Below are 21,452 nucleotides of genomic sequence, written 5' to 3' on the forward strand. Positions count from 1 at the left end.
TTGGAAGGGAAGGAGCGCCATTTGACTTTTCAATGCAAAATTGACTGGAATTGAGATGGGACGCCATGTTGCGTTTGGAGAGCCCCTGATGTGCCTAAACACTGAAACCCCCTACAAGTGACACCATTTTGGAAAGTAGACCCCCTAAGGAACTTATCTTGATGTGTGGTGAGCACTTTGACCCACCAAGTGCTTCACAGAAGTTTATAATGCAGAGCCGTAAAAATAAAAAATCATATTTTTTCACAAAAATGATCTTTTCGCCCCCAATTTTTTATTTTCCCAAGGGTAAGAGAAGAAATTGGACCCCAAAAAATGTTGTGCAATTTGTCCTGAGTACGCTGATACCCCATATGTGGGTGTAAACCATTGTTTGGGCGCATGGCAGAGCTTGGAAGGGAAGGAGCGCCATTTGACTTTTCAATGCAAAATTGACTGGAATTGAGATGGGACGCCATGTTGCGTTTGGAGAGCCCCTGATGTGCCTAAACATTGAAACTCCCTACAAGTGACACCATTTTGGAAAGTAGACCCCCTAAGGAACTTATCTAGATGTGTGGTGAGCACTTTGACCCACCAAGTGCTTCACAGAAGTTTATAATGCAGAGCCGTAAAAATAAAAAATCATATTTTTTCACAAAAATGATCTTTTTGCCCCCAATTTTTATTTTCCCAAGGGTAAGAGAAGAAATTGGACCCCAAAAAATGTTGTGCAATTTGTCCTGAGTACGCTGATACCCCATATGTGGGTGTAAACCATTGTTTGGGCGCATGGCAGAGCTTGGAAGGGAAGGAGCGCCATTTGACTTTTCAATGCAAAATTGACTGGAATTGAGATGGGACGCCATGTTGCGTTTGGAGAGCCCCTGATGTGCCTAAACACTGAAACCCCCTACAAGTGACACCATTTTGGAAAGTAGACCCCCTAAGGAACTTATCTTGATGTGTGGTGAGCACTTTGACCCACCAAGTGCTTCACAGAAGTTTATAATGCAGAGCCGTAAAAATAAAAAATCATATTTTTTCACAAAAATGATCTTTTTGCCCCCAATTTTTTATTTTCCCAAGGGTAAGAGAAGAAATTGGACCCCAAAAAATGTTGTGCAATTTGTCCTGAGTACGCTGATACCCCATATGTGGGTGTAAACCATTGTTTGGGCGCATGGCAGAGCTTGGAAGGGAAGGAGCGCCATTTGACTTTTCAATGCAAAATTGACTGGAATTGAGATGGGACGCCATGTTGCGTTTGGCGAGCCCCTGATGTGCCTAAACATTGAAACTCCCTACAAGTGACACCATTTTGGAAAGTAGACCCCCTAAGGAACTTATCTAGATGTGTTTTGAGAGCTTTGAACCCCCAAGTGTTTCACTACAGATTATAACGCAGAGCCGTGAAAATAATTTTTATTTTTTTTCTCAAAAATGATTTTTTAGCACCCAGCTTTGTATTTTTACAAGGGTAACAGAATAAATTGGACCCCAAAATTTGTTTTCCAATTTGTCCTGAGTACGCTGATACCCCATATGTGGGGGGGAACCACTGTTTGGGCGCATGACAGAGCTCGGAAGGGAAGGAGCGCCATTTGGAATGCAGACTTAAATGGATTGGTCAGCAGCCGTCACGTTGCATTTGCAGAGCCCCTGATGTACCCAAACAGTACAAACCCCCCACAAGTGACCCCATATTGGAAACTAGACCTCCCAAAGAACTTATCTAGATGTGTTTTGAGAACTTTGAACCCCCAAGTGTTTCACTAAAGTTTATAGCGCAAAGCCGTGAAAATAAAAATTCTTTTTTTTTTTCACAAAAATGATTTTTTAGCCCCCAGTTTTGTATTTTCACAAGGGTAACAGGATAAATTAGACCACAAAAGTTGTTGTCCAATTTGTCCTGAGTACGCTGATACCCCATATGTGGGGGGGAACCACTGTTTGGGTGCATGACAGAGCTCGGAAGGGAAGGAGCGCCATTTGGAATGCAGCCTTAAATGGATTGGTCTGCAGGCGTCACGTTGCATTTGCAGAGCCCCTGATGTACCCAAACAGTACAAACCCCCCACAAGTGACCCCATATTGGAAACTAGACCTCCCAAGGAACTTATCTAGATGTGTTGTGAGAACTTTGAACCCCCAAGTGTTTCACTACAGTTTATAACGCAGAGCCGTGAAAATAAAACATCTTTTTTTTCCCACAAAAATGATTTTTAGCCCCCCAAATTTTTATTTTCCTAAGGATAACAAGAGAACTTGGACCCCAGAAGTTGTTGTTCAATTTGTCCCGAGTACGCTGATAACACATATGTTGGGGTAAACCCCTTTTTGGGCGCACGGGAGAGCTCGGAAGGGAAGGAGCACTGTTTTACTTTTTCAACGCAGAATTGGCTGGAATTGAGATTGGACGCCATGTCGCGCTTGTAGAGCCCCTGATGTGCCTGGACAGTGGAAACTCCCCAATTCTACCTGAAACCCTAACCCAAACACACCCCTAACCCTAATCCCAACGGTAACCCTAACCACACCCCTAGCCCTGACACACCCATAATTCTAATCCCAACCCTAATCCAAACGTAAATGTAATCCAAACCCTAACCCTAACTTTAGCCCCAACCCTAACTTTAGCCCCAACCCTAACTTTACCTCCAACCCTAGCCCTAACCCTAACCCTAACCCTACCCCTAACCCTAAACGTGACTGAAATACGTGGCACTGAAATACGTGGCACTGAAATACGTGGCACTGAAATACGTGGCACTGAAATACGTGGCACTGAAATACGTGATACGTGGCACTTAAATACGTGGCACTGAAACACGTGGCACTGAAATACGTGATACGTGGCACTGAAATACGTGGCACTGAAATACGTGGCACTGAAATACGTGGCACTGAAATACGTGGCACTGAAATACGTGGCACTGAAATACGTGGCACTGAAATATGTGATACGTGGCACTGAAATACGTGGCACTGAAATACGTGGCACTGAAATACGTGGCACTGAAATACGTGGCACTGAAATACGTGGCACTGAAATACGTGGCACTGAAATACGTGGCACTGAAATACGTGATACGTGGCACTGAAATACGTGGCACTGAAATACGTGGCACTGAAATACGTGATACGTGGCACTTAAATACGTGGCACTGAAACACGTGGCACTGAAATACGTGATACGTGGCACTGAAATACGTGGCACTGAAATACGTGGCACTGAAATACGTGGCACTGAAATACGTGGCACTGAAATACGTGGCACTGAAATACGTGGCACTGAAATACGTGGCACTGAAATACGTGGCACTGAAATACGTGGTACTAAAATATGTGGCACTGAAATACGTGATACGTGGCACTGAAATACGTGATACGTGGCACTGAAATATGTGATACGTGGCACTGAAATACGTGGCACTGAAACACGTGGCACTGAAATACGTGGCACTGAAATACGTGGCACTGAAATACGTGGCACTATGACTGTCAGAAAATGTTCATTAAACGGTTAGGGGTGAGGTTAGGGGTAGAGTTAGGGTTAGGGTTTGGATCCCTTTATCACCTTGATGGTGGTGGGTGGCTTTTCAGTGTGTTTAAATGCATGCGTTTTTAACGCAAACAAACGCATGTGCTTAAAAACGCAAGAAAATACTGCAGGTTGTATTTCTGAAAATGAACGCATGCAGAAAAAAAACGCATGCGTTTGAAAACGCGACCAAACGCGTACAAAAAAACCGCATGCGTTTTCAATGTTAAATATAGGGAAGAAACGCATGCGTTTTTTTGTGCAAAAAACGCTGCAGACAAAAACGCAAGTGTGAAACCAGCGACGCTTTTTATAGCAAAAAAGTTTTTGCGTCTCCACATTTTGAGACCTATAATTTTTCCACATTTTGCTCCACAGAGTCATGTGAGGTCTTGTTTTTTGCGGGACGAGTTGACGTTTTTATTGGTAACATTTTCGGACACGTGACCGTTTTTGATCGCTTTTTATTCCGATTTTTGTGAGGCAGAATGACCAAAAACCAGCTATTCATGAATTTCTTTTGGGGGAGGCGTTTATACCGTTCCGCGTTTGGTAAAATTGATAAAGCAGTTTTATTCTTCGGGTCAGTACGATTACAGCGATATCTCATTTATATCATTTTTTTATGTTTTGGCGCTTTTATACGATAAAAACTAAAATATAGAAAAAATAATTATTTTCGTATCGCTTTATTCTCAGGACTATAACTTTTTTATTTTTTTGCTGATAATGTTGTATGGCGGCTTGTTTTTTGCGGGACAAGATGACGTTTTCAGCGGTACCATGGATATTTATATCAGTCTTTTTGATCGCGTGTTATTCCACTTTTTGTTCGGCGGTATGGTAATAAAGCGTTGTTTTTTGCCTCGTTTTTTTTTTTTTTTTCTTACGGTGTTTACTGAAGGGGTTAACTAGTGGGGCAGTTTTATAGGTTGGGTCGTTACGGACGCGGCGATACTAAATATGTGTACTTTTATTGTTTTGTTTTTTTTATTTAGATAAAGAAATGTATTTATGGGAATAATATATATTTTTTTTTTATTATTTATTTAGGATTTTTTTTTTTTTTTTTTTTACACATGTGGAAAAATTTTTTTTTAACTTTTTTACTTTGTCCCAGGGGGGGACATCACAGATCATTGATCTGGCAGTGTGCACAGCACTCTGCCAGATCGACGATCTGCTGTGCAGGGCTGCAGGCTTACCAAGTGTCTGCTCTGAGCAGACACTCGGTAAGCCACCTCCTTCCCTGCAGGACCCGGATGCCGCGGCCATCTTGGATCCGGGACCTGCAGCCAGGAAGGAGGTAGGAGACCCTCGCAGCAACGCGATCACATCGCGTTGCTCCGGGGGTCTCAGGGAAGCCCGCAGGGAGCCCCCTCCCTGCGCGATGCTTCCCTATACCGCCGGTACACTGCGATCATGTTTGATCGCGGTGTGCCGGGGGTTAATGTGCCGGGGGCGGTCCGTGACCGCTCCTGGCACATAGTGCCGGATGTCAGCTGCGATATGCAGCTGACACCCGGCCGCGATCGGCCGCGCTCCCCCCGTGAGCGCCGCTGATCGGTGATGACGTACTATCCCGTCGGCGGTCATACGGGCCCACCCCACCTCGACGGGATAGTACGTCAAATGTCGGGAAGGGGTTAAGCAGTTCTAGCTATATTCTGAGCAACTGCAAACAGAAAAACAAGTGGGCTATTTAAGTCCCACCCCAGGCTGCTTATGTATATAGTATTTAAAAATAAGACTGCCTATATGATATAACTTCCAAGTATACAACAACACATACATAACCATAGTTTCCAAAGAGAAATAACTAAATAATGTATTTACAAGAGTACTACTTCCAAGTGGAAAAAGAGGGGGGAACCAGGGAAAAGCTGATAAATACAGATATTTACAAAGGTAATTTCTCACGTGGTCAGAAAACTCTATCAAACCATACATAAGTACTCCTGTCTTACATTTAAAGGATCAAAGAGGTAAAGTGCAAAAAAAAAAAAAAGGCTGAACACACATGAGGCTTGGGAATAAGTATGCTCCTTTATAACCTGGGTGTGACCACATGTGAGACATATCAATTACCTTTGTTTATATCTGCATTTATCAGCTTTTCCCTGGTTCACCCCAATTTCTACTTCACAGTATAACTAATCTAATTATAAGGGTACTATCTTCTCTTTAGAAACCAGGGTTATGTATGTGTCATGATTTGCAAGATTCTGTCATGTCATTTTATATACCTTGAATATTGATACCCTGTTTAACCTGGTTATATGAGGGTTCTTTGCCACTTTCTCCTTGTTTTAGTTTTTTATTGTGAATTTTTAAAACTGATTTGCTACAATAAAAATATCTTTTAAATATACAGATTTATACTTCTAGCTCTTGGTTTTATTGTGTACATAATGCACACTTGTGTGTTCACACTGGATGAATTTGGTAAGGTGTGTCCACAATTTTGACTGTACAGTAATGTCAAGTTTGGCTGCCACTACTTATGTTTGTGCAATAAGGAGTTAAAACAATTGGCCCGCCATTACATTTCACATCAACTGTATAAATATTTTCAACTTGCATGCTCTTAAAGTGTTTTAACATTTTCTTGAAAAGTGTGGCATCACCCGGTGTTTAGCAATGTACTGGTCCAGGTATGACTGCTAGTTTTCTGTGTAGTGTTCGTATGTTCTCTGCCGGAAAGATTAGATGGACCTGTGTATCGCTGGACACTTAAACAGGTGGTGCCATAGTATATTAGAAAATGTCATGTCTGTTTATTGGAACATGTTTTTTTTTTATGTAATAGAACAACCCCTTTTAACACCAATAAAGTAGTCTTTTTTTACTGACCTGGGTTATAAGAGAAAAGGATCCCCCCCAACAGGTGACAATCCTGTAGCTGTACACTATAGCTGACAACTTGCTGTATCTGCCATGATTTGTGTTGGTACTTAATATAGTTGTTTAACCCATTAAATGCCGCTGTCAATGTCTACAGCATCTATATAGTTAACAGAGTGTAGGGGCTCTTTCTTCAACCCATTGGCACCCTGAGGTCATGATCCTGATGTTTTTCATGGCGAAATAATGGCCTTGAAGTCTTGCAGCCACAGTGGCCTGTTCAGGAGTCGGCAACAGGTGGTAAAAATCAATTTCTGCACCTGAAGGGTTAATGAACACCTGAAAGCAATTTTGAATATGTTGAGGGGTGCCATTTTTAAAATGGCATCACTTTGGGAGGTTTCCAATAATACAGGACCCCCAAAGTCACTTCAAAACGTAATAGGTCCCTAAAAAGAGTTTTGTACATTTTCCTTGAAAAAATGAAAAATTACTGCTACATTTTAAACCTCCTAAAATGCTAACAAAATAAAAACATTTTTCAAATGGTGCTGATGTAAAGCAGACACGGGGGAAATGTTATTAATAAGTGTTTTTCTGTGGTATGACTATCTGGATTAAAGGGATAATCATTCAAAGTTTTAAAATTCCAAGTGTTTTGAAATGTTTGTAAAATGTCTAATTTTCTATTCATACAAATATCGACATCAATTTACCATAATCATAAAGTACAATGTCACGAAAAACATTCTCAAAATTAATGAGATGTTGAAGCATTCCAGAGTTATTACCACATAAAGTGACACTGGTCAGATTCAAAATATTTTGCTTGGTCACTAAGGGGATAAATACCATTCCACATTGCAGAGGGGAAGACATTTGTTACATGGTTTCGTGGGACCAAAATTAGTTAGTTGGGCTCTGTTAATAATCTCTCAATCTGTTATGTTTTCACTTTTGATAAACTTTTTTTTTCTTTTTCTTTTCTTTTTTTTAGGCTCTTCTAGAAAGGACAGCATATACTCTAGATGTAACAACTGGTCAAAGAAAATATGGTGGTCCACCCCCAAGCACAGTTCACTCAGGACAGCAACCTTCTGTTGGCACAGAGGTAAAAAAAAAAAAAAAGTCTTTAACCCCTGTCTGACCTTGGACGTACTATCCCGTCGAGGTGACCTGGGCCTATCTGACCCTCGACAGGATAGTACATTATATGCGTGAGCGCGTCCGAGTGTCAGCTGACTATCGCAGCTGACATCCGGCACTATGTGCCAGGAGCGGTCACGGACTGCATTCTGCACATTAACCCCCGGCACACTGCGATCAAACATGTTCGCAGTGTTCCGGGGGCATAGGGAAGCATCGCGCAGGGAGGGGGCTCCCTGCGGGCTTCCTCGAGACCCTCGGTACAAGGCGATGTGCTCACCTTGTACCGAGCGTCTCCTCCCTGCAGGCCCCGGAACCAAAATGGCCACAGGGCTGCATCCAGGTCCTGCAGGGAGGTGGCTTAACAGCGCCTGCTCAGAGCAAGCGCTGGTAAGCCTGCAGCCCTGCATGTCAGATCGCTGATCTGACACAGTGCTCTGTTATAAGGTGAAAAAAAAAAAAAAAAATAAATTTCAGATGTGTGGGGAAAAAAAAAATGAATAAATAAAAAAAATCCTAAATAAAGGAAAAAAGAAATATTGCTCCCATAAATACATTCCTTTATCTAAATAAAAGTACACATATTTAGTATCGCCACGTCTGTAACGACCCGACCTATAAAACTGTCCCACTAGTTAACTCCTTCAGTGAACACCGTAAAAAGAGGCAAAAAACAAACCTTTATCATACCGCCGAACAAAAAGTGGAATAGCACGCGATCAAAAAGACAGATATAAATAACCATGGTACCGCTGAAAATGTCATCTTGTCCCGCAAAAAATGAGCCCCCATACAGCGTCTTCAGTGAAAAAATAAGTGTTAGTCCTCAGAATAAAGCGATGCAATAATAATTTTTTTCTATAAAATAGTTTTTATCGCATAAAAGTGGCAAAACATAAACAAATAATCTAAATTAGGTATCGCTGTAATTGTACTGACCCGAAGAATAAAACTGCTTTATCCATTTTACCAAACGCAGAACTGTATAAACGCCGCTTCCCCCCCAAAAGAAGAAGAAAAAAAAATACATGAATAGCTGGTTTTTGGTCATACTGCCTAACAAAAATCGGAATAAAAAGCGATCAAAAAATGTCACGTGCCCGAAAATGTTACCAATAAAAACGTCAACTCGTCTCGCAAAAATCAAGACCTCACATGACTGTGGACCAAAATATGGAAAAATTGTAGCTCTCAACGTGGTAATGCAAAAAAATATTTTTTGCAATAAAAAGCGTCTGTGTGTGACAACTGCCAATCATAAAAATCCGGTAAAAAACCCGCTATAGAAGTAAATCAAACCCCCCCTTCATCACCCCCTTGGTTAGGGAAAAATACAAAAATTAAAAAAATGTATTAATTTCCATTTTCCCATTAGGGCTGGGGCTAGGGTTGGGGTTTGGATTAAATTTACGGTTGGGATTAGGGTTAGGGGTGTGACGGGGTTAGGGGTGTGTCGGGGGTTAGGGTTTGTTAGAATTGGGGGTTTCCACTGTTTAGGCACATCAGAGATCTCCAAACACGACATGGCGTCCGATCTCAATTCCAGCCAATTCTGCATTAAAAAAGTAAAACAGTGCTCCTTCCCTTCCGAGCTCTCCCGTGTGCCCAAACAGGGGTTTACCCCAACATATTGGGTATCTGTGTACTCAGGACAAATTGGACAACAACTTCTGGGGTCCAATTTCTCTTGCTACCCTTTGGAAAATAAAAATTTGGGGGGCTTAAAAAAAAACATTTTTGTGGGACAAAAATGATTTTTTATTTTCACGGCTCTGCGTTATAAACTGTAGTGAAACACTTGGGGGTTCAAAGTTCTCACAACACATCTAGATAAGTTCCTTGGGAAGTCTAGGTTCCAATATGGGGTAACTTGTGGGGGATTTCTACTGTTTAGTTACATCAGGGGCTCTGCAAATGCAACGTGACGCCTGCTGACCATTCCATCTAAGTCTGCATTCCAAATGGCGCTCCTTCCCTTCCGAGCTCTGCCATGCGCTCAAACGGTGGTTCCCCCCCACATATGGGGTATCAGCGTACTCAGGACAAATTGCACAACAACTTTTGGGGTCCAATTTCTCCTGTTACCCTTGGAAAAATACATAACTGGGGGCTAAAAAATAATTTTTGTGGAAATTTTTATTTTTTTTTATTTTCACGGCTCTGCGTTAGAGACTGTAGTGAAATACTTGGGGGTTCAAAGAACTCACAACACATCTAGATAAGTTCCTTGGGGGGGGGGGGGTCTAGTTTCCAAAATGGGGTCACTTGTGGGGGGTTTCTACTGTTTAGGTACATAAGGAGCTCTGCAAACGCAACGTGGCGCCCGCAGACCATTCCATCTAAGTCTGCATTCCAAAACGGCGCTCCTTCCCTTCCGGCAACACATCTAGATGAGTTCCTTAGGGGGTCTACTTTCCAAAAAGGTGTCACTTGTGGGGGGTTTCAATGTTTAGGCACATCAGGGACTCTCCAAACGCAACATGGCGTCCCATCTCAATTCCATCCAATTTTGCATTGAAAAGTCAAATGGCGCTCCTTCCCTTCCGAGCTCTGCCATGCGCCCAAACAGTGGTTTACCCCCACATATGGGGTATCCGGGTACTCAGGACAAATTGTACAACAACCTTTGGGGTCCATTTTCTCCTGTTACTCTTGGTAAATAAATCAAATTGGAGCTGAAGTAAATTTTTTTGTGAAAAAAAAATTAAATGTTCAATTTTTTTTTTTTAAACATTCCAAAATTCCTGTGAAACACCTGAAGGGTTAATATACTTCTTGAATGTTTTTTTGAGCACCTTGAGGGGTGCAGTGTTTAGAATGGTGTCACACTTGGGTATTTTGTATCCTATAGACACCTCAAAATGACTTCAAATGTGAGGTGGTCCCTTAAAAAAAAAAAAAAGTGTAAAAATTAGAAATTGCAGGTCAACTTTTAACCCTTATAACTCCCTAACAAAAAATTTTGTTTCCAAAATTGTGCTGATGTAAAGTAGACATGTGGGAAATGTTACTTATTAAGTTTTTTGTGTGACACATCTGTTTTTTTTCACAAATAAGCGCAAGTAATATCAAAGAAATTTTACCACTATCATGAAGTACAATGTCACGAGAAAACAATGTCAGAATCAGCAGGATCTGTTGAAGCGTTCCAGAGTTATAACTTCATAAAGTGGTCAGAAATGTAAAAATTGGCCCGGTCATTAATGTGCAAACCACCCTTGGGGGTAAAGGGGTTAATAGCACCACTCCAGAGGTTGTTTTTCTTTGCACCGCTGTAGTGGTGCTGTAAATGTAAGTCCCCTGCCTCTTTCTGATTCTCAATCATTCTTTTCGAGCATCACTCTGGCCTGTCACCAGCATAAAGTGACCTCAATAAAGTCTGAGATTCCCGTTCTGTCTCTTAGACTCGTGTTAACATGGCGCCACGGGACTGGAGCGACATTTGTAAAACGTGAAGCTGCCGGAAGAGGAGTTTAAGAAATGGGGCAGGGACTTGTATTTAAAGCGCCACTCCTCTGATGAAAAAGAAAAATTGCTGTAGTGGTGTTTTAAAGGGAAAACACCTCTGCAATTTTAGATGCAGTCATTAGAGCCAAGTTAATATAGAAGAAATGAGAAGTAATTTATAGTTTATATTTTCCATACCTTCTATCTGCACCTCTGACTTTAGCTAAAAAAAAAAAAAAAAAAGCATCAAACTGCAGTGGTATTTATCAAAGGATGCATTGTTTCACTTTACTTTTTCTGTTAGTTATTAATCTAGTATTTATCATTTTAGATATTTGTGGGCAAAATTCCTAGAGATCTGTTTGAAGATGAGCTTGTTCCACTATTTGAAAAGGCTGGGCCAATTTGGGATCTTCGTTTAATGATGGATCCTTTAACTGGTTTAAATAGAGGCTATGCTTTTGTGACATTTTGTACAAAAGAGGCTGCCCAGGAGGCTGTCAAGTTGGTAAGTGTTATACTTATTAAATTTCCTTTTTTCACTGCATACCAATTATGCTGCAATCATATTGTTTTGGTGAGTTCATTGTAAAGTACATGTATTTAGCTTGCAAAGATGTCTGTAAAATTCGTTATGTATCAGTATGCAAATTTACGAATTTTACAAACGTCAAATATAGTTGCCTATTTTAGTTGTGCTTCTTCCCTAACATCCATACACTTCAATAGAAGAGACTGTTCCCACTTGTTCAGAGTGTGCAATGAAAACATTCCCCACATGAGTTTCTAGACCCCTGTTCTCCCTTTAGCTTGCAGTGTCTTGTCAGCCAGCCGTATATAGGATAGCATGTGGGCTATGTTATAAAAACATATAAAGTAACCACCATTACCGTATTTTTCTGACTATAAGACTCACAAACCCCCCAAAAAAGGGGGGAAAATGAGGGGTGCGTTTTATAGTTGGAATACAGGCTTACCGGCAGTGGTGTGGCGGCGGCAGAGGTGCGGTGGCGGCAGAGGTGCGGGGATGAGGAGGCGCAGTGAAGCGGGGTCCCTTCCACAGGTGAGGTGATGCAGCAGTCCGGTAAGCAGCAGAGCCGGGTGAATCATGGCGTTATCGGTGGTGGCGGCCATCTTCCCAGGGCCGCACGTGCGCAGATGAAGTGCTCTGCTTCCCGGGGCTGTGCGTGCACAGATGAAGTGCTCTGCTTCCCGGGGCTTCAGGAAAATGGCCGCGGGAAGCCACGCGTGCGCAGATGGAGATCGCGGTGGCTATTTTCCTGAAGCCGAGTTCGCAGATTTAGATCTCGGATTCTGGAAAATGGCCGCTGCGATCTCCATCTGCGCACCCGCGGCCATTTTCCTGAAGCCCCGGGAAGGACAGCATTCCCATCTGCACACGCGCGGCCTCAGGAAGATGGCCGCCGCCACCGAGAAACCGGTAATTAACCCGGCTCTGCTGCTCACATTGGATACCGGTCCCCTGCTTTACCTCACCTGTGGAAGAGACCCTGCTCATGCCATACCACTCATTATCCCCGCACCTCTGCCGTCGCCACACCACTGCTGCAACCCCCCCATGGACACCAGGCCGTGGCGTCACCCACCTAAGCAGGAAGGGACCCTGCTCAGGTGCACGCCGTACCGCATCACCCCACCTCTGCTGACACCATGCCTCCTGTGACCCTGCTCTGCCACCACGAGCCCTCAGGTAAGATACTGTAAATTCGGTCAATAAGTCGGACCCCCATCTTATAAAAAATCTTTTTTTTTTTTCTGCAATTTTCACCCCAAATTTGGGGTGCGTCTTATGGTCCGGTGCGTCTTATGGTCCGAAAAATACGATAAGTTTATATTTGAATGGATATTGCAGCCAAAAAATCGCCTATCAAATATAATCCTGTACCAAAAATCAGTTTACAGCTAGTGTTGAGATCTTGCAGCTTTCTTGGACATCTGCTTGCATTCAGACTCTTCATTTCCAAGCTTAGTAAAAGTCCAGCAATGCAGAAATGATTCCTAAAGACATGTTTATTCCATCAATGATGAAAATATGGTATAAAAACAAATACAGGAGCTCATGAACTGGCCTGCAAGCTTCTGCATGTTATGATTTATTCATGGCTAACAGACCATGTTATTGATGGATTAATAATGGTCCATTAACTGCAGTAAAGGGTAAGATCAGTTCCTCACTGCAGTCTGGGATAGGTGTAGAATTCAATTTTCCCCTTTTCAGCTTGATGGCTAGTGGTTGGGCATCCGCTTAAAAGGAAAATTTGCCTATAAGCTGTGGCCACCGGCATCAGGGGCTTATCTACAGCATTCTGTAATGCTGCAGATAAGCCTCCGATGTAACCTGAAAGAGAAGAAAAGCGAGTTAGATCATACTCACCCAGGGGCGGTCCTGATGCGATGGGCGTCATGGTCCGGTCCAGGGCCTCCCATTTTCATACAATGACGTCCTCTTCTTTGCTTCTTGTTGCGGCTCCGGCGCAGGCGCACTTTGTCTGTCCTGTTGAGGGCAGAGCAAAGTACTGCAGTGCGCAGGCGCTGGGCCCCTCTGACCTTTCCCCGTTCTTTTGCACTGCAGTACTTTGCTCTGCCCTCAACGAACGATCAGGGGAACGACTTCGGCATCGTTGAAACAGTCTTCAACGATGCCGAAGTCCCCCTGTAGCACCCGGGTAACCAGGGTAAACATCGGGTTACTAAGTGCAGGGCTGCGCTTAGTAACCCGATATTTACCCTGGCTACCATTGTAAAAGCAAAAAAAACCACTACATACTCACATTCTGATGTCTGTCACGTCCCCCGGTGTCCACAGGGTTACGCGCTGCTGCTCAGAGCTTCCTGCACTGAATGTGTCAGCGCCAGCAGTAAAGCAGAGCACAGCGGTGACGTCACCGCTGTGCTCTGCTTTACTGCCGGCGCTGACACATTCAGTGCAGGAAGCTCTGAGCAGCAGCGCGTAACCCTGTGGACACCGGGGGACGTGACAGACATCAGAATGTGAGTATGTACTGTGTTTTTTTTTGCTTTTACAATGGTAGCCAGGGTAAATATCGGGTTACTAAGCGCAGCCCTGCACTTAGTAACCCGATATTTACCCTGGTTACAAGTGAACACATCGCTGGATCGGCGTCACACACGCCGATCCAGTGATGGACAGCGGGTGATCAGCGACGAAATAAAGTTCTGGACTTCTAGCTCCGACCAGCGATATCACAGCGGGATCCAGATCGCTGCTGCGTGTCAAACACAACGAGGTCGCTATCCAGGACGCTGCAACGTCACGGATCGTCGTTGGTCTCGCTGCAAAGTCGCTTAGTGTGAAGGTACCTTTAGCTTATAGGCGAATTTTGGGATGACAGATTCCATTTAAATTGCTACATTCCTCCACTGTATAGTTGACAGATCTTTCTAGCAGGAATATCTTTTAGCCTGTAAACATGTTAAACCTATCTCTTCAGCCTTCTTTACTTTAATTTTTACAGTACAACAACCATGAAATTCGATCAGGAAAGCATATTGGTGTTTGCATCTCTGTTGCCAATAATAGACTTTTTGTTGGGTCAATTCCAAAAAGTAAAACAAAGGAACAAATTGTTGAAGAATTTAGTAAAGTGACTGGTAAGTGATTTGTTAATAGGACTAAGAGACTTGGAATGCTAGGTCACCATATGAATTGTCTGCTGTCACTAGCCCCATTGACTCTGACCAGTTGTTTCAATTTGCATTTGTACAGTATACACGAATGAGTTTGTTTCCCTAACATATTAGACTCCAATTTACAGCTCTTAAAAGGGGTTATAGCCTTTAAAGACGAACGGCCATACTTTTGATAGTCCTTCAGTACTAGATCAGATGGTGTCTAACTTTTGGCACCCCATTGGTACCTTGTGTGTGAAGGTGCCATTGAAATTGAGCAAGTTCTGCTGCCTCCTTAGTGTTGCGTTTACTTGCTGGCTGGCTTGTAATTCTTGTTCTTGTAGTTCAAATTCAATTAAATGGGGACAGCGCTACCATTATTTGTACCACCGCTACAAACATTAGTGCTAAAGGGGGTGCCAAGATTTCAAATTGCTGTTTAACTTAAAGGGGTATTCCGCTTTCAAAGATCCTCCGACAATTTGTAGTAATGTTTGCAAATACCTCCAATTAGGAATCTAGCATAGTTCTTCTGATTTGCCTTGTCCCTTACCCTTTCTGCAGGGCATTGCAGTAGCTTAGGGGTATCCGTGATTACTACCATCCTTATAGTGACTGGTAGTGGTCATAACTATGGATATCTAAGCTACTGCAATGCCCTGCACATGGGTTAAGCGACATAGCGAATCAGAAGAACTATCCTACATTACTAATTGGAGGTATTTGCGAATATTATTATAGCTACTACATATTGGATAGTATTTTGGAGATTAAATTTCAACTTTAACTTTCAGAGTTCTGTGTAAACTGTTGGGAATTGTGCTTTTCCTTTTACTGCACTTTTTTTTTTTTTTCCCTTTGCTTAAATGTATTTGATTTTATTGTTTCAGAGGGCCTTACCGATGTCATATTGTACCATCAGCCAGATGATAAGAAAAAGAATAGAGGTTTCTGCTTTCTTGAATATGAGGATCACAAAACTGCTGCTCAAGCTAGACGTCGGCTAATGAGTGGCAAAGTAAAAGTATGGGGCAATGTTGTGACAGTAGAGTGGGCAGACCCAATTGAAGATCCTGATCCAGAGGTCATGGCGAAGGTAATGAAACCTCAAAATACTTTTCATTGATAAACTTTTTTATTTTTTATTTTAGATCTTTATAATTCCATTTTTATGGTGGTTACAAATAACTGGGGTATACCATTGCTTTAATATAATGGGTTCTGAATTCTAAGAAGAGTTGAAGACCTAATTTGGATTCAAATTTTTCCCTGCTTGCCACAGTAGTTGGGCCAGGAGCACCTTTGTGTAGGCAAAAGCATAGAAAGTGATGCAGGGCCTTCATTTTCAGCTTCAGTGGGAAGGGTTGTCTTGAGTTCAGTTTAGTGATCATTAAGTGATGGCAGTTCCTAGTGGTAATGGCATTTCTTTAGAAGAAAAGACCTCGCCCTTTAAGGGGAAACTGTCAGCAGATTTTTGTTATATGGCATGATTTAAGGGCAAGAGAGCCTGATTCCAGTGATGTCATTTATTGAACTCTACTTGGTGTAGTTTGGATAGAATCCCTCCTTTCTCCGCTATAGGTGTAGCGGTGTTCCCAATGGTGAGCTCTATATCTCTGCCCACATCACTGATGGCAGCTTCCTGTGTATACTGTGAATTGTCAGCAAGCTGACAATCAGTGGTGGGGGCCAGGTTACGCAGAGTAGCTGGATTGACCTGCAGGTGAGACCTAGTCTTCTAGAGATCCTTTCCTGCTAATAAAACATTGATTGTATTGTGATATTATAGCACACAGCCTACTAAGTGACACATTGTTGTAAATAGGCTTTCTTGCCCTATATTATACTCCTCAGATTAAACCTCAAAAACCTGCTGATTCCTTTTTCAGGGGGTTGTCCAGACTTGGGGCTCAAGTGCGCAGTCACATTGTGACTGCAGACTTGGGATTGTTTAGTGCTTGCTGTCAGAATTCTCCAGGAGAGGGTTGTCATGTTGAACTCAAGTATGCGATTTACGTACTTCCGGATACATTCTGGCTAGCTGTATACAATTGTATTGAGCGAGGCAATGCAAACTTTTCTCCTACGCCTCATTGGGGTACACAGGACCATGGGTGTTATGCTGCTGCCACTAGGAGGACACTAAGTAAACACAGAATAGCTCCTCCCCTGCAGTATACACCCTCCTGCTGGCTCTCAGTGAACCAGTTCTTGCTTGGTGTCTGTAGGAGGCACTTGGGTCTGCTTTCAAACCCCACAGTTTTTATTTTAGCTTTTTACTTTTTATTCTATTTTTCCTTAACGGAGCGAATGGGGGCGACGGATCCTTTCTAGGTTCCGATCTCCCCCGAACCATCAACAAGCAAGTACGTGGAGCGTCCCTCCCATATCCTTTCCTGCAACGTTGGATGCCAGCCCTGAGCTCACCTTACGGGCGACGGTTCCTTCAAGTTCCGATATCCCCCCTCCATAGCAGGCGACCACATGGAGTAGCCCTCCATCTACCTCTCCTGGAGCCAGGTGCATAGCCGGACATTATATGGCGTCCGTGCAGCCCCCCTCTGCTTCACCACTGACATAGCGGATGACGCATGGCAGCAGAAGCTCTCCACCCTCTCCCTGACTACGGCGACGGTGGATTGAGCACCGGCCCACCGCATCTACCGTGAGTACACTGCGGGGGCCGAGGCTCTAGGGGGTCCTGGTTCCCGGGGTATGGGAGGCCCGCACCTTAAGTCTGTGTCCGTGGGTGGTCCGTAGCGCGGTAACCCCACGAAGGAGTGCAGCTCATGTCGGCGCTAATAGCGGTCGCGGCGCTGCAGGCCGCAACCGCAGAGAAGTTTAAAAAAAAAAATAAAAAATTCCCTCAATACAGGCCGGAGTTTTGGCCACGCCTGCCGGCAGTTAGCCCCGCCCACTTTCCCTGGCGCTTCTCGTTCCCTGTGATGAGCTCCCACTTCCTGGTCTCGGAGGCCATCTTGAAACACCCACAGCCCTGATGCTGCAGCACTGCTCCAGCGTTTCCTATCACAGCCCTCAGGGCTAGCGTTTTTTTTTTCTCTGCCTACACTGCGGACCTCCCTGGGGACTCAAGACACAGGACCTGGGTAAGCTCCAGAAGCATAGCTTAACCCTTCCCCTGCTAGTAAGCGCTTTCCTCCAGGCTTTACTATGTCTCAACCAAAGCCTCACAAAAAGTCTGGGAAAACCCACACTGTATTTTTCGCTGCATGTACCTCTTGTAAAGTGTCATTACCCCGGGGTCACAATACTGCACTATGCACAGCTTGTGAACCGGTGACTGCTCAGGAACCACCTGTTCCTGATACTGAACCCAGTGAGCCTAGTCCCCCTAAGTGGGCTACCTCTCTTTCCCGGTCTATGGCATCCCTGGCAAAAGCGTTGGACTCGTTCCGAGACCCTTCTTCTAACCAGGGCACTAATACGGACGACGCTTCCGATGGTCAGAAGCCCTCGTACTCCAGGGGTCGTACCTTGCCAAGGAGTTCTCACTCTTCCAGGAAAAGGACTCATGCCATATCCCCAGACTGTCACCGATTTTCGGGTTCTGAGAGCTTCATTTCTCGCTCCCCTTCCATTGGGGCTATTAGAGAACCTGTTTCAGAGGACGATTCTGACACGTCCCTAGATCAGGAATTTAATCACGATCAGGAGACTCTCGACTCTCTAATTGAGTCGGTGAATAAGGCTTTGAGACTTGAGGAGGAACTCTTATCTAAAACGGATCGTGCCGTGTCCTTTAAGAGGACTAATCGAGCTCAGAGTGTTCGCCACTCATCCCAAGTTTAAGCAAATTGTTGAATCTCATAGGATCCGTCCAGATTAAGGATTCACCGGGCAGAAGCCCATGGAGTCCAAATATCCCTTTGCCCAGGATATAAGAAAAGATTGGTCACAATCTCCCCCAGTAGATCCTCCGGTAGCCTGGCTACCAAATCTGTTTTATCCTCCTCAGAGGCCATCTATTAAAAATCCAACCGATCGTCAGATCGACAATATGGCGCGTTCAGCTTTTGAAGCCTCAGCGGCAGCACTCTTTCCATCTTTTGCCGCTACGTGAGTGGCTAAGGCTATGACCCACTGGGCTGAGGTCTTGTCTTCAGCAGTACTGGATACCAAACTTCCCCCCCCCCCCGAGATAGCAGACCTCGCTACTCAGATAGCCAGAGCTGGAGATTTTGTAGTGACCGTGTCCCTGGATGCCGCTGACTGTGCTTCTTAAGCAGCAGCCAATGCCATCACCATCCGGAGGTCCTTATGGCTCAGGGACTGGCGTGCGGATTCTACTTCTAAAAAGTCATTGACTTCTCTCCTATATCAGAGCGGTCGCCTTTTTGGCGAAAAGCTCGACCAGTTAATTTCTGACGTCATCGGAGGGAAGATTAAATTTCTTCCACAACAGAGAGCCTCTCGGCCCTTTCGGAACCTGCAACCACAAGCTCAGTCCCGATTTATTTATTTTTTTCTTCCCCCCCCCCCTTCATTACAACTCAAACTGGTCCTCTACTTCTACATCTCCCGGTTCCGGATGGGCACAACGTGGAGACGGGGGTTCACAGACCTCTTTTAAGTCTTCCCCTTCATAGAGAGGCAGGCAAAGGCAGCCGGGATCCAGAGGCGCCAGAACGGGCCGACCTTCCACGCTGACTCCCTGAGGTATCCGGGGGACACCCTCAAAGTAGGCAGCCGCCTGCTTTCCTTCAGTGCCGCGTGGCTCTCGGTCATTCATGACGAGTGGGTCCGCGGTCTGGTGTCCTCCGGATACAAGGTAGATCTCTTATCTCATCCTCCAAACAGTTTTTTCCTTTCTCCTCCTCCCAGGGCAAAAGCATCAGAGTTCTTCAAAGCTATAAGCTCTCTGAGAAAAGACGGAGTTATTATTCCGGTCCCTCAAAGCAAAAGGTTTCAAGGTTTTTATTCAAACTTCTTCATTGTTCCAAAGAAGGACTGTACAGTACGGCCCATACTGGACCTAAAACTGCTGAACAAGTTCGTCAGGGTGCGACGGTTCTGGATGGAATCGCTTCGTTCTGTCATCGCCTCCATGGGAAAAGGTGAGTTCCTGGCGTCTATAGACATCCAGGACGCATACCTCCACATTCCTATTTTACCTTCTCACCAAAGGTTTCTTCGCTTCGCAGTTCAGGAAGATCACTTCCAATTCGTTGCTCTGCCCTTCGGCCTCGCCACCGCTCCCAGGGTATTCACCAAGGTCATGGCGGCTGCCGTGGCCATACTCCACACCCGAGGAGTGGTGGCGCTCCCATATTTAGACAATATCCTCATCAAATGCCCCTCTTTCCGCTCCTGCAAGGAAGCCGCGGCCATCACAATAGACACCTTTTCTCGCCTGGGTTGGAAGATAAACTTCTAATAATCTTCCCCATTACCGGCTCAGCGAATTTCCTTTCTAGGAATGATACTCGACTCGTCCCGGAGGTTGGTTCTTCTTCCCCCGGAAAAGATCTGTCTTACAGCGAGAAGCTTAGAAACTCTCTCAGCCTCGCTCTCACTCTCTGCACTTCAGTATGAGAGTCCTCGGCAGGATGGTAGCAGCTATGGAGGCGGTTCCATTTGCCCAACTACACCTCCGTCCCCTACAGCATGCCCTCCTGGCTGTTTAGGACAGGAACCCATTCTCCCTAGACGGTCGGTTCCTCCTTCCCCAGCGAGTCAGACAGTCTCTCAGGTGGTGGACATTGAAATCCTCCCTGAATCAAGGGAAGTCTTTTCTTCCAGTACACTGGCTGGTTGTGACGAGAGACGCCAGTCTCCTAGGCTGGGGAGCGGTGTTCCTTCATCACACTGCTCAGGGCCGCTGGTCCCCCCAGGAATCAAGCCTTCCAATCAACATCTTGGAAATCCGGGCGATCAGGCTGGCACTTCTCTAGTTCCATCCCTTCCTAGCAGGTCGCCCAATCAGGATTCAGTCCGACAATGCCACTGCAGCGGCATACATCAACCGCCAAGGGCGGCCATGACAGAGGTAGGTCACATCCTCCGATGGGCCGAGGAAAACCGCTCAATGATCTCTGCGGTTCACATCCCGGGAGTGGACAATTGGGAGGCAGACTTCCTCAGTCGGCAATGCCTCAACTCAGGGGAGTGGTCTCTCCATCTGGAGATCTCCCACCAGATCTGCTGTCATTGGGGAACCCCGGACGTGGATCTTACGGCCTCACTGCTGAATTCCAAGATTACCGACTTCATGGCTCGGTCCCAAGATCCGGAAGCCATCGGGGCAGACACTCTTGTACTCCCGTGGCATAATTTTCGGCTTCCGTACATATTTACCCCGCTTCCTCTCCTGCCGAGAGTCATCAAGAAAATAAGAGCGGAGAGGGTACCGGTAATCCTGATTGCGCCAGATTGGCCGCGCCGGGCATGGTACGTGGAACTAGTTGCCGACGTTCCCTGGCGATTACCGAATCGCGCAGACCTATCTCAAGGCCCCTTTTACCACCAGAACTGAGGTCCTGTGTTTGACGGCATGGCCGTTGAGTCCTGGGTCCTAGGCCAGGCAGGTTTCTCTCCAGATGTCATAGCTACCATGATCAGCGCAAGAAAGCCTACGTCTATGCGTATCTATCATCGCACTTGGAAGACTTTCTTTTCATGGTGTAGCGACCGAGGACTTTCTCCTCTACATTTTTCCATCCCTTCCATTCTCGAGTTCTTACAAACGGGTTTGGACTTGGGTCTCGCCCTTAGTTCTCTCAAGGGGCAGATCTCATCCCTGTCTGTTCTCTTCCAACGCAGGATTGCCAACAGATTACAGGTCAAGACGTTTATTCAGGGAGTCTCCCATCGGGCGCCCCCC

The 21,452-nt window shown here is 44.9% G+C and overlaps 1 protein-coding gene across 8 annotated transcripts in view; it reads left to right on the forward strand.

Moving 5' to 3' along the window:
• SYNCRIP (synaptotagmin binding cytoplasmic RNA interacting protein) overlaps positions 1-21,452 on the forward strand; it is a 99,023-nt gene that overhangs the window by 53,877 nt on the left and 23,694 nt on the right. For all 8 annotated transcript variants that reach the window (XM_077289772.1, XM_077289774.1, XM_077289777.1 and 5 more), the window contains 4 exons: positions 7,365-7,478; positions 11,292-11,468; positions 14,458-14,593; positions 15,502-15,707. In XM_077289772.1, coding sequence (XP_077145887.1) covers positions 7,365-7,478; positions 11,292-11,468; positions 14,458-14,593; positions 15,502-15,707 — 633 coding nt within the window. The remainder of the gene's footprint in view (positions 1-7,364; positions 7,479-11,291; positions 11,469-14,457; positions 14,594-15,501; positions 15,708-21,452) is intronic.

This window comes from Ranitomeya variabilis, chromosome 2, assembly GCF_051348905.1.
Source record: "Ranitomeya variabilis isolate aRanVar5 chromosome 2, aRanVar5.hap1, whole genome shotgun sequence".
In the NCBI taxonomy this organism is placed as follows: Eukaryota; Metazoa; Chordata; class Amphibia; order Anura; family Dendrobatidae; genus Ranitomeya; species Ranitomeya variabilis.